The following is a 16,580-nucleotide window of genomic DNA, read 5'->3' as shown; positions in this document are numbered from 1 at the left end:
CTATAATCGAGATTTAAAATTATTGACTAATCGGGGTATAAATGGTCCTTAAATAGGATCATAAACAGTCTATAATCGAGGCTAATTGGGCTTTCATAATCTAATTGAACTATAAATGAATAAATGATTGGTTGTCGATCAATCATAGTCGAACAACCGTCGGACTACTACCTTGCACCGATAATGGCCAAATATTAATAGGTTGGTGCTTGAGTCTAACACTTTTAGTAATCAGTCAAGCCTGCTCAGGCTTCAACCAGTCGATTCAAGTTGAACCTACCGATGCGGATCAACTTTTGACACCCCTACAAATAAGTCCTAATCATAATGTCTGCCAGATCAACGAACAATTGGATGTTTGAGGATTTTTTTTCTTTCTTTATTTTGGGCGTACCGACGATAGTTCATGGAACCACGAGTTCAAACATTAACAACTTTATTACCGAGTCAGATAATTAGAATGGGACATGTCAGTCTATTCTTATGCCATCGGTTTCGCCATAAAAAATGACATCAAAAGGGTATTTTGGGTAATGAAGCCTACAAAGTGAAATAATCAATTCACACCTTTGTTGTTACTATCAGACAATATTTTAAATCTGTTACTAAATATATTTATATTTTTTTGGTAAATCATAAATCTGTTGATAATAAGAATGTATAGTAGTCAAGGCTTCATTTACACACAAATAATGAAGCCAATGAGTATAATTAGGTCAAACCATCATACACACTAATGACAGGGCCTTCGCAAAGAAATGAGGTACACCATGTGCTCCCATTGAACTAAAAAAAAAATTACATTTAATAGAAAGGAAGAAAAAAAGAATCAGTTGATGTGCATTAATGATTGAAATCAATTGATAAGTTCTAACCGTTTGATAATAAAGACTCATTTGAGGTGCATTAAGAGTTGAATTCAATTGATGACTTGTAACCCCTTGATAATCAATACTCATTTTATGAGTTTTAAAGTTTGTAACCAATCAATAAATTGTAACTGCTTGATAATCAAGACCCACTACAGATATGATGAGAAAAATAAACATTACATTTAAAAAATATAATTATCATATGGCAGAGAACTGCCACGTTACAGATATGAGATGGAATCTCCCACACCAAATGGGAGCATAAGAGCAAACAATGCAATGTTTGTATAGAGGAGCACCACTTGCTAGGAAGGAGGGACTATGTAAAAAGTCACATGATACATTGCGATCATTTTTCATAATCATCTTTAGTAAAAAATTAAGGTGATTACGCAACATGATTACAAATAATTTCATGTTGATTTAAATTTGATTTCATTCCTTCCCTTTACTTGCAACTAAATAGATCATGCATGTATGTGATGACTCCTTTTGTCACCCCCATGGTGCATGTTGGCCTTCTACTAACTTGCAAATTGAGACCAAGTGGATAGCCCTAAACCAATAATTGATGACATTGTAAGCTTTGTTTCATCGCATCAATCTAAAAAAGATGTCATGCATGCTTCAAAAACGATAATGAGAGACATATTAGTTTACCTATGGGTGCATATTGTTGTCACCAAAGTTGTGAAGTGAGTTGTAATATTCTTTTAATCGCCCATTGTCTTATTCCAAAAATTACTCAGGGTAGGAGTGAAAAAAATGGTTTTCAAAATAATATTAAAATGATATGTCAATATGTCATCATCAAAAGTTGTCATCGTTTTACATATTTGTCGATTACACCTATGCGTTGGAATGAATTATAACCTTCAGTGAAAAAAGAAGAAGAAAGAATGTGTTATATTCAAATGGTAAAAAATAAGATTACAATTTATTTTCACCAACATTGATTACAATAAAATTTTTCCTTTAATTCGTTATTTTATAGAATACTATCTTTCTAAAGTATTTTAAACAAATGCACCAGATTAACAACAATGAAAAGTTGACAATCGGGTTTTAAGGGATGCCCTGTAATATGCTGAGAATATGAAACTTGATCAACTTTGACTCCTATTGGAAGCAATGGATATCATAGATAAGGGTATCAATCGGTACAATATTTGGTATGGTATCGATACGGTACACTGCAAATATACCTTATAACTTTTTCCTTTTTTTTGCTAACATAAATATACCTCATAACGAATTTCATTATAATAGTAGTATAGATTAGGTAACCAATATTTCAAAAGATGATATATGTTCATACTTAATTTGAATTCATTCTACCTCCATTATCCTTTTTTTAAGGTTAATCCTTTAATGAAAGCTAACATGGGACTAATTAGCTTAACTATCAGATATGTGTAATTGCATATATTTTTTCTCTCTCAAATATAAAACAAGAGACAAGAGACACAAGCCAGAGGATCACCTACCATTAGTTTTATGATGCTTAGGACTGTAATATCATGAATTAAATAAAATTATTAATTACAATAAGATCTAATTTCAATTTGCATCAAGTACATTGATTTTTTTTTAATCTCAATAGATATTCAATTAGATAAATAAAAATTATCTTTAATTTAAAATCATAATAAGTATATTGAATCTTTTATCTCAATAAATATATTATATTTAGAAGTTTAAAAATAATTTTTTATTAAAGCTTTATCCCTTTTTTTATTCATGGCCACAGCCACAGGCCAAGGTAAAGCAGGATTCACTCACAAGGGTTCCGTCCCAGGTCAAAGCATGGATAGGCCATTGACTTTAATGTATAAAAGTTACTATTATAACGATAGAGATTGAGTTCTCTATCCAGGAGTGTAGCATATGGTAGTGCTCCTCCCGCAATAGAGGGCAAAGATATCATTTCATAGGGTGAGAAGAGAGATAGACATAGAAAAGTACTAGTGTACACTATGCTCTCAGGTGGAGAACATTAGTCCATAATAATATTACTAAAAAAACCTCAAACGAAATTGGTGGAAGTTCCCAACAACCTCCTCCCTAAGGATCCCAATCCTAATTTTCATTTTACAATTTTTTTTTTGGTGAAACCATATGATGCATCCTAGAGAAAGGACACTACAACCAAACAATCGAGTATAGAAGCAGGGTAGGAAAGGATTCAATACAAACAAAAGATAAAAAACCCTAACTTGAGTATTTCATTATACAAGTTAAACTCTAATTACATGCCTATGATTTGGTTTGGCTCAATTACTTGTGAAAAAAGGAAAAATAAATACCCAATTGTTAGGAGAATAGTACTATCATAAATACAAACTAGAGGCCACTAACAAGTACATGCCCTTAAAATAAGAAGCGGAGCAATTTTTTAAGTTTCTTTTTTTTTTTGGTTGGTGAAAAGCAAACTTATTTATTTTGGAAGTTCCTTTACATTCTCGTCGTCTGATTCATATTTGAGGTCGTGTTGTGTGATCTTATGCACTACTGAATCGACATCCTCTACTTTCGCCTGCCCCTACTTCCGTGCACGCCCTACACGCAATGAGGGGTGCAAAGACCGCCTTGCCCGATCGGGTATGGGTTGTCTACGGTTACATAATCGCCCGCAAATGCCACTATCATGACTAGAGCAATAAACAATATAATTGTGCTAGAGGAGTCTGTGCAAAGCCAAGGCCCAATGAAATTTGCCTCATGTGCATTCTTTTTTTCCTTGTCTTCCAAGTGTGCAAGAGCAAAGGCAGGGGTGGTGGCCTGTCTGCGTAGAGCCTCTTAGGCCACGACACCTAGGAGCACCATTGGGTCACTGATTAATTAATTAAATAATTGATAGACCGAGTTTCCTAATTGATTGAGGATTTTTTTCAGTCTACCTAAAGATCTAACCAAGTGAATGAGAAGATAAATTACAGATGAACCATGTGAAAAGAAGAAATCCAACCAATTGTGATAAATGAATCTCTCCTCACCTATAGGTAAGCCCTTTTTAGTGAAAAAAAAAAAAAAAAAAAAACTCTCAATCAAGGTTTTAGTACACGTCTCAGTCAATACTGATGCAGATCAATCGTATCTTGTCAGATTAGGTCATCAATGCAAACGAAAGGATACCGATACCAATATGTAAATCCATTCTCTCAACAACATGGTTGATAGATCCAAGTCCCACATTTTTACTCAAATTCAATGTGCCAAGCAACTACTACAGTTCATGTGATCTTGGGCTTCTCTTTTTTTATTTTTTTTAAGGTTTTGAGATAACTTATTTGTATGCCTTTGTAAATGAAACTATAGCTTGACTTTTAGGTAAGAGACCTTGAACAATCACAAACTTGTGTATATGTGTTGTGCAATCAGAACCTTTGAAGTGCGCTAGCTAGGAAAAACGGTGGAGCTAAGTTGTGTCATTGGTTGCTATCGTTAAGATAGTAGTCCTTTATGATGTAACTAATTATATGTGAATCAGCCTCCAAGATAAAGCAACCCGGTAGATCCATTCAATAGACATGCACTTGCTCATTGGGTTCCTCGAGATACATCATAATTGTGTTCAATTAAATGAAATAAAACTTTTGAGAGCTTGAAAACTAGCAAAGTATATACAAAAAATGAAAGAAAGATACCTGGACTTTAAAGTAGATGTGGGAGACGCCATACAAGCTCTACTTGGCTCCAAGGAAAATAAAAAACAAGGAAACTGAAATTTTTAGACTTAAAAAAAAATTTGTAATCATTACCAATATGATCATATTACTAATTCCAAATCATTCCATAATTGGTTATAAAAATTTACCATACTGTGCATCTAAATCACTTGGATAAGTAAAATAATAATTTCGTCTAAAAGGCATCAACTAAATAAGGTAAGAAAAATTTAAATAGTTTATACAATCATGTTAGATAATGATTATAAAAAAATTCACTTCCTTTCTCTTTAATTCCCCTAGCAACCCATATGGGACCACTGCAAATTGGGGTATGCATAATGGCCTGAATATCCCCCTATTTATAGAGGGAAGGTATTCCTTTGGACATGTCTATCTCCAGGGGTAAAATTGTCCCAATTCCATAGAGCATACACCCTCACAGTCACACACTCCCACCTCCCAGACATGTAGGGTAATGTCTCTCATGTGGAGACACAATTTGGACCCAACATCCAAATGAGGGAAAACCGTCCAAGCATTGTCTCAACGTATAATTTCCTAATAGGGGTGACAATGGAGGCAACCTGACCTGCATGGACTCAACATTCCCTGCCTTTGTTTTGATATACGTATGTACTTGCGTGTGTATACGTTGGTATTTTCATCAATGGATATAACATACTTTAGATAGCCTATCTATCTATGTTGAAATCTTACGTATTTTAGTATATATAGAGTATTATAGTATGTATATACTATATTATTCTAAGAATAAAATAGATTTATCTTCTATAAAAGCGGCCTGAACCCATGACATCCTATTATAATCAGAGTACACTATTAAACTAAGCTAAGCTTCATTCATATACAATACACATGTAAACTTAGGAAAGCTTAACAGGCCCATAAAATTGCCACCAAGGTTTTAGTACACGGTATCGGAATTAGTATTAGTCGTCACCAATATCGATATCGATACAAAATGGCCAGGTCGAACTGTTTTGCTCCTCAAAATATGATACAGTTTTTTTTTTTTTTTTTTTTTTTTCATTTGCTCTCCTCTGTTTTGACACCATCAATATAGTATCAATCATGGATCAATATTGGCCACAACTAATATCGATATAGATCGACCATATCGACCAATCCCCTTTTCAATGCGTAAAACCATGATTGCCCTTCCCCACACCCACCCCCAAGAATAGAGTTCATTAATTAGCCCAACAGAAGATGATATCAATAACCCCATGTACCTGCATATGTCATATGACTCCTCTTAAATTCAGTTTGTGAGTGATATGGACAAATCCAAGACACTTTTCCCATTGTAATGTTTGAAATGAATGAACATTAACAAATTATGGTGGAAGTATGTAAGAAATAATTAACATGAACATGTTTTTATAATATTGAAAAAAAAAAAGAGAAATTAACATATATTGATCCATGACCTGTCTAATTTCGAATAGTTGGTGAGTTACATGTCAAAATGGATCGAAGGTGCTTCGTTTTAGACTGGCCTTTGGTCATGGTGACAATGAATCTCTAAGAAGTAAAATTAGAACACAAGAAAGAAAGAAAGAAAGAAATACAATTAAGGGGTTGCTATAGCATGATCCATGAGAAGTGAATTTTCGCTATATTGTTAAATAAATTTATAGTGTATTTTTTTTTTTCTTAAATTTGCTTTCTAACCTTAATGCATCTCCAAACTTGTTTTCTAATCGTATATTTTTGTTATACATTGAATGAAAAAATTGTAAAGACTCCCATGTATTTATAGGTAGTCAAATTTAGTCATTCCATCAGTTAATTGAAGAAAAAAAATGCTCATTTTATATTTCCCCAATATGACGAGCACAAACGGTTGATATTAGCCCTATCATCACTTGTCATGTGGCAAATGGAAGTGGAACAAAGTTATAAAAGATTTCCACACCATTCATATTGATGAAATCTTAAACCCAACAAAGAAATTAATGTTTGAAAAAATACAACATTGCAAATAGCATTCCCATAAAAAAAAAAACATTGCAAATAGCATTTAATAAATTTTCCAAATATTGACATTATAAGTAATTAAATTAATATTAGTGATTTTTTTTTTAAAATAAACATAGGAATTGTTTGATTGATTTTTTAGCATTATTTCCTTCCGACAAGTGAATTAGCTATTTACAAAAATCATGGGTTTTGGATGCCTGAAAAATTTCAGGCGTTTTCAACCCCATATTAAACAAAGATGAATATTTATAACAAAGGAAAGGGTTCCCCACGATGTGGTTAGTGTGGGGACAAATATGCATGCCACACCAATGATTATTCTAAAAAATGTATCATTCACATGGAATCCACATATTTAGAACAAGAGAAAAAATAACAAAAAAAACTCTTATGAGATAGAAATTGCACTCTAGCTTCGTGGGAATTTTTTTTTTCCCCTTATAACTTCCCCTTATAACAATCACACAAATATCAATACAATTTAGATATTATTCTCATAATTTTATGAAAAAATTTAAACTCATATTTTAACTGCCTCCTTTGCCTAAGTTATGCTTAAATTTTTAACAATGCGACAAAAGGAAGATATTATTCTCTTATATCACATGGACCACCCATGCCCTTTCATAGAATGCACAAAACATGCAGTGACAAGTCCAAATATCACAATATTAGTGACATTAAAATATCTCAAGGTTAGAGAGGTGTACAACCGTCAGAGCCACAGTTAACCGTTGAAACGTTTCAATCGCGTGTGAAGGGTAAAAGTCAACAACCAAAGGGCTTAAAAACCCTAATCATCCTACTTCTTCCGATAATTAAAGTACACTGCCCAAAGACACGTGTAAGTACAGCTGGCAAAAAATATTAGCGATTGAGTCATACATGCCACGAAATCAGCATCTTATTGTTATCATCTGTAGTGGGCTCCACAGAGGTTGGGTGTAGTACACACCCCTCCGTCCGAGTAATAAGCGAAAGAAGCCGGTCTCTTGGGCTACAAGACCGCGACCGTGACCGTAACCCTACCCGACTAACCGTTCGGCCCGATGTCTTCGCGACTATAAAACGATAGAGAGGCGCCACTCGACGGCTTTTGGAGCAGAGGATTGAGAAGGAAAAAAACGCAGTAGAGTGCTCTCTGAGAAGAGAAGAGGAAGAGAGAGCGAGCAGGTTTACAGAGTTATATCTTTTTCGCCTCACACTATCTGAGTAAGGTGTTCTTCACTTAACCCTAATCTATTCAAAATTTCTCTTATTTTCATTAATTTTTTACGGTTCTCTCGATTTTTTGGGGTTACAGATCTGGTTGTTTAACTTCGATGTTCTTATTTTTATCATTGAGGTTTTCAGTCTTAGATTTGGCAATATTATTTTCATCGTCACATATGTAATCGGTGTATTTGTTTCGATGTGTTTTAGAGTTCTCATTTCCGTTTAGAATTGTTTCTGTGTTTTGATTTTATTTTGTTTCGCTTTTGACTTGGTCTGTCAGATGGATCGGTACCAGAGGGTGGAGAAGCCGAGGCCTGACACACCGATTAACGAGAATGAAATCCGGATAACCACTCAGGGGAGGATGAGGAACTACATTACTTATGCTACAAGTCTGCTTCAGGTATTTTGTTGTTCTCTTTTTGTTTTTATTCGTTACTTTGTTTGCATTTTCTAGTAATCTCTATTTACTTTTGTTGGCTACTTCAAGCATTATTTGTAGATAATTTATTTTATTGTGTTTTAATGTGTTTAAGACATCATAATCTCTGTTGAGGAATATGTACACTAACTATGATATTTATGCTATTACTCTTCTCCGGGTCGTATTTTCTTTGAATGTTTTCCTTCGGACACCTTTGCTCTAGCACTAAAATCTTGGGGCTTTTGCTGCTTTTTTTTGGGGGGGGGGGTTGGGGTTCTTTTGAATATATTTTAACAATTTGGTTTGACTACATCGGTGACTCCTTTATTCACAGAGCATTATCTCAAGAAAAATATGTGGAATTTCCATCTTTCTGCTATTTCAAGGTGTAGTCATTGATGTTTGTTACATTAGTTATGATTTCTCAGTGACGTGACACACTGACAAACTGCAACCTTATCAAGAACATATAGCAGTATTTTCCTTGTGGAACCTATTTGCTTAAAAATATGCTACTTGACCTAACTATCATGTAATTGATTGAATATGGATGTGAGTTGTTCTGTACAAGTGACCATGGTTCGGCCTTTTAATTTCTCATTTGCTTATGTATATATTTTTGAGCCAAATATAAGATAAAAGTGAGGAGGGAAGTATTAAGAATTTCCAGCCTTCTCTATTGGGTTCTCAAAAGGGCTAAAAGGTTATTCTGAGAAGGGAAAATTGAAAAAGAGAAAGTGAAACTTCAGAAAAAGATGAGATTGGTAGAAGAAATGACATCCCATCATTATCTCTATCCTAGTTTTCTTCTGATTTTAAGCATTATTCATTTTAATCGCTTGCTTCTTTTCTTTATGATGGAGGGTCTTCTTTCTGGTTGTCCTATATCATTTGTGTTTTTGGTTATCTGTAGGAGAAGGGTTCTAATGAAATTGTCCTTAAAGCAATGGGGAGAGCTATCAACAAGACTGTGATGATTGCTGAACTCATTAAGGTGGGTTATATGTGAAACAACTGATGGTCTTGTTTATGTTGAATTTTTAATATGCCATGCTTGAATTTTAAATATGCCATGCAGTATTAGAACCAGACTTGTCCTCCTTTTCCTTATAAGAAAAATACTTTTCATCTTTCAGAGAAGAATTGTTGGTCTCCATCAGAACACATTGATTGGATCTACTGATATTACAGACATGTGGGAGCCGCTGGAAGAAGGCTTACTACCGTAAGGACCAGAATATCTGTTCTCTCCCCCCTCCAAAAAAATAAAATTATGCATTTGTCATGTTGTTGGTTTGGTTAACGTGTCAACTAATATATTTCCTCCCATTGCAGCCTAGAAACAACGCGGCATGTTTCAATGATTACAATCATCTTGTCCAAGAAAGAGTTGGATACATCCTCCACTGGGTAAGGGGCAAGAATTGTAATTGCAATGATATTGCTATGATGTTCTTATTTATGTACCTCCACTGGCTTATCATGTGAACCAATAGAATGTGGATATGCATTGTTCATTTGCCAGAACTTGTCAGACACGTCAGGATTGGACTGATTCACAAGGTGTATGAGTTTTAATGCATGGGTCCCTTAACCATACTTCTGTTTTATGAATCTGTTCTGTGGAGTAATATACTCTGTTGTGGTATATTTTGGATTGGGTGTTAAAAACTTAATATTGTGCCATATGTAGTAATCTTTATCCTTTATGTACTGAAAGTCCACTTATGATGAATTAGTTTTGGGATTCCAACCATTTTGTTTGTGAAAAATTTGTGGGTTAAGCAAATTATAGCATCCGTATGCTGCGATTTTTCTGACAATCTCTCGTGACTTCTTAATGATGTTGATGTTTCCTCTTCTTTTCTCTTTTTAAAAAAAAAATTCTTGAAATTTATGTACTTAGGTAATGATGGCATTTCTATTGGCATTCCTCATGCATGCCTCATATGCTTGTGTCATCCTACTCATCCTCTTTGCAGGATGCAGGAGGCAATATCAAATTATAAATCAATAGTAAATTGCATTATTTAACAGACACTATTCCATTCTGGTGGGGTATATCCCTTCAAGAGAAGGGGATGCTCAAATTGATAAAAATGTGTGCATTTGCACTAGCTGTTGATATTAAAAATCAGAAACAAAAAAAATTCGATAGTAGTTTGATACTTCGATCTAATCAACGTATTGGCAGGTACTAGAATGGGGTATTAGAAGCTCAACTATTTGATGAATTTTCAACAGTATTAAGGAGGATATTAATAAGAGAAGCAAGATATAGAGAGATGGAAACTGATCTGGAATGAATGTAAGAAGAAAATAGGAGAAGAGATAGAAGGTTGGAAATCAACCTGCATTGCTACTGGAAGCTCACCAGATAGCCAGATGAGAATATCTCCCTAGTAGTACTGCAAATATCTCATTGCACCAAAAAAATAAAAAACCTCGAATATCTCTGCCCTTTACACATATTTATTGCGTTAGATGGGACACAATCAGTTGCAACTGACATCTACTAACCGGATTAACAACTGAACTTCCAACCATCATTGGTAAACTATGCGCAGACTAAGGAAGATCCTTACACAACCAAACATAGGAAATCTATGCGCAGGCTGAGGAAGAGCCATACGCAAGTAGGGCCTATGCTGTCCTCTTCTTCTTTGCAACTGCATAACAATATATTTGGATTAGCTGATCCACTTGGTATGGTAGCTCTCTGGGTAAGTCTTGATTTTTTGAAGTATGACATACATGGTCAATTTGTTGGAACTACACAAATTGTATGTCGGTGGAGTGTAGAGAGTGAAAGTTGAACGTCTTGGCTCATGAGACCACCTTCAAAAGGTGACATGAGTTTCCTAATTTACACATCAAAACTTTGTTAGATGGCTTGTGTAAATGTCAAGACATATTCTGGATTTTGATGGGGCTGATTCCAACCTGACCAATTGGTTATGCATGTAGCTATATCCTACATGATGATGGATGTCTGAGCTCTGGTTCTGGATTTTGATGGGGCTGATTTCAACCTCTATATGTATGGTTATGAATGGAGCTATATCCTACACAATGATGGATATCTGAGCTCTGGTTCTGGATTTTGATGGGGCTGATTTCAACCTGATCTGAGATTCATAGGATTGTTTCTGGTCTCTAAAATCATGATATGCTGCTCTTTTTTGACCTAGCCATGGTGATGACAGTTGGGGGAGGGTATGCAACCTACTTCCTTAATGAACCAGATCCATTGCCATTCTTTTTTTAGTGCAGATTGTTAGTTCCAGCAAATAGGTTGGGTCTCCACTTTGAGATGGCCTTTTAGGTGTTCACCAACTAGGTATTGGATGTGCTCTTAGTTCGTTGATCCATTCCGTGGCCTGAAATACATCATTGACTAAACAATAAATTTCTAAGTGGACTGCATCATGTATGTATATTTTTTGTGAAGGGTGTGTATGAGGATGGACTGGTGCAACGGTTAGGTTGCTCTATTGTGACCAAGTGGTCACGGGTTCGAGTCCCTGGAAACAGCCTCTTTGCGAAGCAGGAGAACGGCTGCATACATTATAACCCTCCCCAGACCCTTCAGTGGCGGGAGCCTCTTGCAAAGGGTACCCCCTTTGGTAAAGGGTTTGTATGCGATTTGTGATGCTATTTAAGTTGGACCAAGTTTGTGAACTTAAGTAGAATGAAGACGGAGTATATGGTGTGTAACTTTAGTATATGGTTTTAAGTAGGATGGATAAAGTATGTATGACATGGAGTGTTGGGCAGTTAAGATTTCATATAGATAAATTAAGTGTAGCGGAGATGAGGATGGTGAAAGTTGTTTGAGGTGGTATGGCCAAGTCCAACAGAGGCCTTCGGATGCTCCAGTTCGGAGGAAGAAGTGTAGTGTAGTAGTTGTGTTCCTGCAGAGATAAGAGTTTCATTATGTATGTTTCAGTTTCTGGAGTGCTTTGGTTTCTTTTATTTCTACCATGTAATCGTGCAATTTGAACACAGATTGAATGGAATGGAATGGAATAGTGAAGTGCTTGTGAGTGCCTGCATGGCCAAAATGGTTGTGAGATGTACTCCCTCCCCCCCCTCCCCCTTTTTTCTTCTTTTGCTATTTCTTTCTTTTTAGTTCTTTTTATATGTAATACATCCCTATCAATTAGAGTATTTAAGTAACGAATATGAGTTTGTTTTAAGAGTTTGGTGGTGTTGAGCAGTGTATATGGGATTGGTATCTAGAGTAGTTTGGTGGTGTTGAGTAGTGTATATGGGATTGGTATCTAGAGTTTGGTGGTGTTGAGCAGTGTATATGAGATTAGTATCTCTTCTTCTCTCTTCTTCCTTCCAAGCAGATTGATCTCATCTCTCTTCCCTTTCCTTTCCCTTCCATCAAGATTTCTTTCCTTAATAGCGCAGTTGCTTCTCGAGTTGCATTCACTTTACCTTTGTAGACCAGTCCTTGTTATTGTGGTTGTAAGCATTGCACTTTTTCTCTTGCCTGTCAATGCAGTTACCAATCACCTATACCAGCTGATCAAGTAAAGCCGTGGACTGAATTCGAATATGATGGAGGTAATACGAATTGTCCCCACCCCTTCCCCCAACAAAAATTTATAATATTTTCATACTCGGTCTAGTATAAATTTCTATCTTGTCTCATGTAATTCAGAGGGCTCTCCTGGCATGCGAGGCAGAGGACGTGGTGGTCGAGGAAGGGGGAGAGGAAGAGGTACTGTCTATTTCTTTATAGTATATATAGTCCTAAGATCCATACTATTGTGACTTCTGCAAAGGTCTTCTAGCTTTAAAACTACTTATTCAGAGAGCACAGGAACCTCAAACGTAGCTGTTATATCTGCAACTAATTTATCTTGGCCTCTTGTACGGCAGGAAATAACAATGGGCCAGGTGAATACAACAATGTAGATGGAGGTTGGGATGGAGGGCGTGGGTATGGTGGCAGAGGCAGAGGACGTGGAAGGGGCCGTGGTTTCCGTGGGCGTGGAAGAGGCTATGGCTATGGTGGTGATATGCAACATGAATCTGGGGGTTACAATGACTATAATAGTGGTGTTGATGCAGCACCTGCTCAAGGCCGTGGTACACCTAAATTCATACATGCACAATTAACATTAGTTAAATTTGTGTTGTATTCGTTTTTGTTTTGAATGAAACTTAAAAAACTGGCCTTGAACAAATAAAATTGTTTACTTTGCAGGGCGTGGTCGTGGCAGGGGAAGGGGCCGTGGACGTGGTCGTGGTGGTGGTGGTGATTTTAGATCAGATGGGCCAGTCCAGGCAGCAGCTTAAACTAGACAGTGGTGTGGTAAGACATTTGGTTAGTGGAAAAAGAGAACTCTGGATGCCTGCTCTGCTCATCGTGTTTTTATAAAAAAGAATGGACTTCACTGATATATTTTAGGCAATGTCAACCAGTTGTTAATTATTAGTAGTAGTGAGCCACTGCGTTCTTCGTTTGTGGCAGCTGTGTTTTTGTAGGTAGGTTGGTAGGGTTATTTTCTCATTGATTGATGACAAGTAATCAAGGTGTTTTATATATCCGGAAAATTGTACAATTTATCCGATGTTTTTTTTTTTGTAGGAATAATAGAGCAGTACATTCTTTCATTCTTAACTCCTACTTTATGTCCATCTTACCAGATTCATTAGTTAGTTGATCAGATCAGTCTGGGCTAATTCCTATCTGTTCAGGATCGGGATTGGCCTGGATCACCTTTGGAATTGCTATATTCTTGGCATTAATGGGTTTTTTTAACTTGCAAGGAAATCATTTATACAACTGCTGCAAGGTGGGTATGTTTATGTAGGGGAAAATAGTATTCCGGCCAAGGACGATGGAGTGCGATATGTTCTCCTTTGCTAACCCGATTACTGATTCTAGAAACGAATAGGACACACTAGCTCTGTTTTTGTTTTGTTCTCTCTGGTAAAAAGAGTACTGCGTTTGTTTTTTTAAAACTGCTTCAAGGTCAGGGTGGGTTTTCCTCTGTTTTGTGAGTAGAGTATTTAGCAAATTCATTCCAGATAGTGATTGCTATTTGCTAAATTGCTTACACCTTTTCACTATGGTCCGATTGCTTGACACCCCTGATGTTTGAAACTATTACTTGAAGCGTCCCTGCATTTTAAGATTTCTTACAATTAGTCCCTATAGGTTAGTTAGGTCACCGGAGAGGAATGGTCAAATGCCCATCCAAATAACAGACGAATAGACGAGTGATAAGAATCCCAAAAATGGCTCAAATCTCAATAACCCCACCCTCCCCAAAAAAAAAACCCACTAAACTTTAGGGGTTCTTAAGCTTTTACGGAGGGATAAGCTAAGCAGCAATGAACATGTGAAATTTGGTCTCTACAGAACGAAAACATACAGTTTCCCTAATCGAAGCAACATAAGATGTCATCTGCTACCACGCAAGTGAAATCCCTGATCCCTTCTCAAATGAGGTAATACTCCGACTCTGGCTCCAATCTCTCTTCTTTGTATCCCGTCTTCCATGGTTCCACGCCCTCACCGGTCTTTTCAGTGTTCAGCAATGGCGGCTCTTGAAAACCCAGATCGAAAGAGAGAGATGATTGAGGTATGGATAAATCACATACACAAGAACTATGAGAAGAATCTCTTCAACCGTCACTGCCGGAGAAGAGAGAGTGAATAGTCTGATCTTCCTAACCTCGAAAAAGGTAAAGTTGCCTCATAGAGCTTCACTGATGGTGCCAGTAAATGGTAAAGAAAAACCTTAGGGCTGGGTTTTATATTTTCAATTTTAGGTTTTTCCTGGAGGTTAGGGGTGAGAATAAGATGGACTTTTTCATTCAACCACTGATAGCAGACCAACACCAACATGTTTCATGGGCTCCAAATAATTATTAGAAAAATTGGGTGCATCAAGCATTCGGGCAATAGTATAGGGGGTGTACAAGTAATTTTCCCTTAATACTTGGTTGTAGGCTTCGTATGTTAACCTCGTATATTAGGCGTAATGCTTATTCTCTCAAGCGAGTGGTTGCAGTCCAATAGCTGCTGAAAGTGTAGTGGATCATTTGTTGTAGCTTGGCCAACTTCCCAAAAGAATTCGGAAATTGGGTTGGTTCGAATCTAACATGCAACCCGTCACAAAATCTATGCCAAGAGATCTCCTCTACGTCTTTCTTTTGAAGAACCAGTATCATAATTGTGCATCACCTTCCAAGTGGAACAATGCTAGTGCTACTCTCTCCTCAGGTGTCTGATGGAAATTAAAAAATTATTCTACACAGCATGCCCAACTCGTGGTGTTTTCATCCCCCATTGAACCTAGGAAAATTCAATTTTACGAATTTAGGAACATGAGACTGGTGAAATATTGGTCCGAATAGGTTGTCGAAAATTTTGATCGAACGATTCCAGGGGTTGTGAAGCTCTCCCCCACTAAAACCAATCAGAGTTATGCATGACGCGCCTAACATGAAACAAGTAGTTACTAGTTAAGGCGAGTTTTTATCAAACGGCGATGAGGATTTGGATACACATCCCCAGGTGTTGACAGGTATTGGGATGCGTATCCATGGATGGTTAAAGAGGAATTGGACACCCAAGTAGTTGAAGGGGATCCGAAACCCCAATTTTACACAAATATTGTAATTTGAACAAAAAAATTAGTTGCTCCACAACGTAAACACCTGGGGATTTGGATACACATCCCTAGGTGCCTAATCGGCTTAGTTGCCATCTCAATGATTCAGCAGCTCCGGAATTTAACAATCAGCTCAAAAAGTGATGGTTACAGTTCCTAATTGTCTTGCTTTTTGACCCTTGCTTCTGCCTCCTATGCTAAGATCAGTTCATCATACTCAGGAAGGGGCCGAAGGGCCATCATATCTGATTGAGGAGATACTTCAGCATTCATAGAGGACGACTGTAACAAGCCTAAATCTTCGAAAGGAACGTAGTATCAATGCTCCTCAGGAGCTCGCTCTCACAAGAAAGACCCATCTTATTATAAGAACAAGAAGTGTGAGAGCACACTACCCGGCTGCACACCTAGCATGCCACCCAAGCCCAAACACAGAAATCATCCTGTTGCCTGGAAATGACCAACTTGCCCCATGAAAACATGGAAATCCCATGGGGGCAAGGAGGTCATTTCCAGACAACAAAGCAGTTTCCCTGTTTAAACGCATGACCGGTTAGCATTCTTTCTCCTGTTTTTTCTCCTAAGACCATCACGACTGGTTACCGTTCTTTCTATCAGATCAATTATAAGAACATAAATACCCCACCACCTCAAGAACACGGACGTGGCTATCCTCCAGCTGGGGCAGGAGCTGGAGGATCCAGCCCAGCAAAAACAGGGGGGGCGGGGGGCTATGAAATGATCCAAACACCCC

At 36.9% G+C, this 16,580-nt stretch overlaps 2 protein-coding genes across 3 annotated transcripts in view; both read left to right on the top strand.

Annotated features, from left to right (window-relative positions):
- LOC122648816 (protein LIKE COV 2-like) overlaps positions 1 to 2,826 on the top strand; it is a 50,072-nt gene extending 47,246 nt beyond the window's left edge. Inside the window, exon 9 of the mRNA XM_043842055.1 lies at positions 2,816 to 2,826. The gene's annotated coding sequence lies outside the window, so the exon portion shown is untranslated. The remainder of the gene's footprint in view (positions 1 to 2,815) is intronic.
- Positions 2,827 to 7,612: 4,786 nt separating this feature from the next.
- On the top strand, positions 7,613 to 13,817 carry LOC122645487 (glycine-rich cell wall structural protein 2-like). 2 transcript variants are annotated; one of them, XM_043838808.1, is made up of 9 exons: positions 7,613 to 7,764; positions 8,043 to 8,165; positions 9,100 to 9,180; positions 9,323 to 9,411; positions 9,522 to 9,596; positions 12,700 to 12,761; positions 12,859 to 12,918; positions 13,080 to 13,289; positions 13,408 to 13,817. In XM_043838808.1, exons 2-9 carry the CDS (start codon positions 8,043 to 8,045, stop codon positions 13,497 to 13,499), a joined length of 792 nt encoding a protein of 263 aa, XP_043694743.1. In that variant the 5' UTR covers positions 7,613 to 7,764; the 3' UTR covers positions 13,500 to 13,817. The 2 variants fall into 2 exon arrangements, with proteins under 2 accessions (XP_043694743.1, XP_043694736.1); XM_043838801.1 differs by having other exon boundaries at positions 7,616 to 7,755; positions 8,035 to 8,165.
- Positions 13,818 to 16,580: the final 2,763 nt, after the last annotated feature.

The sequence above is a fragment of the Telopea speciosissima genome, chromosome 1 (assembly GCF_018873765.1).
Source record: "Telopea speciosissima isolate NSW1024214 ecotype Mountain lineage chromosome 1, Tspe_v1, whole genome shotgun sequence".
NCBI lineage: Eukaryota > Viridiplantae > Streptophyta > Magnoliopsida > Proteales > Proteaceae > Telopea > Telopea speciosissima.
Note: the sequence above shows the minus strand (reverse complement) of the source record. Positions and strands in the feature narration are given on the sequence as shown.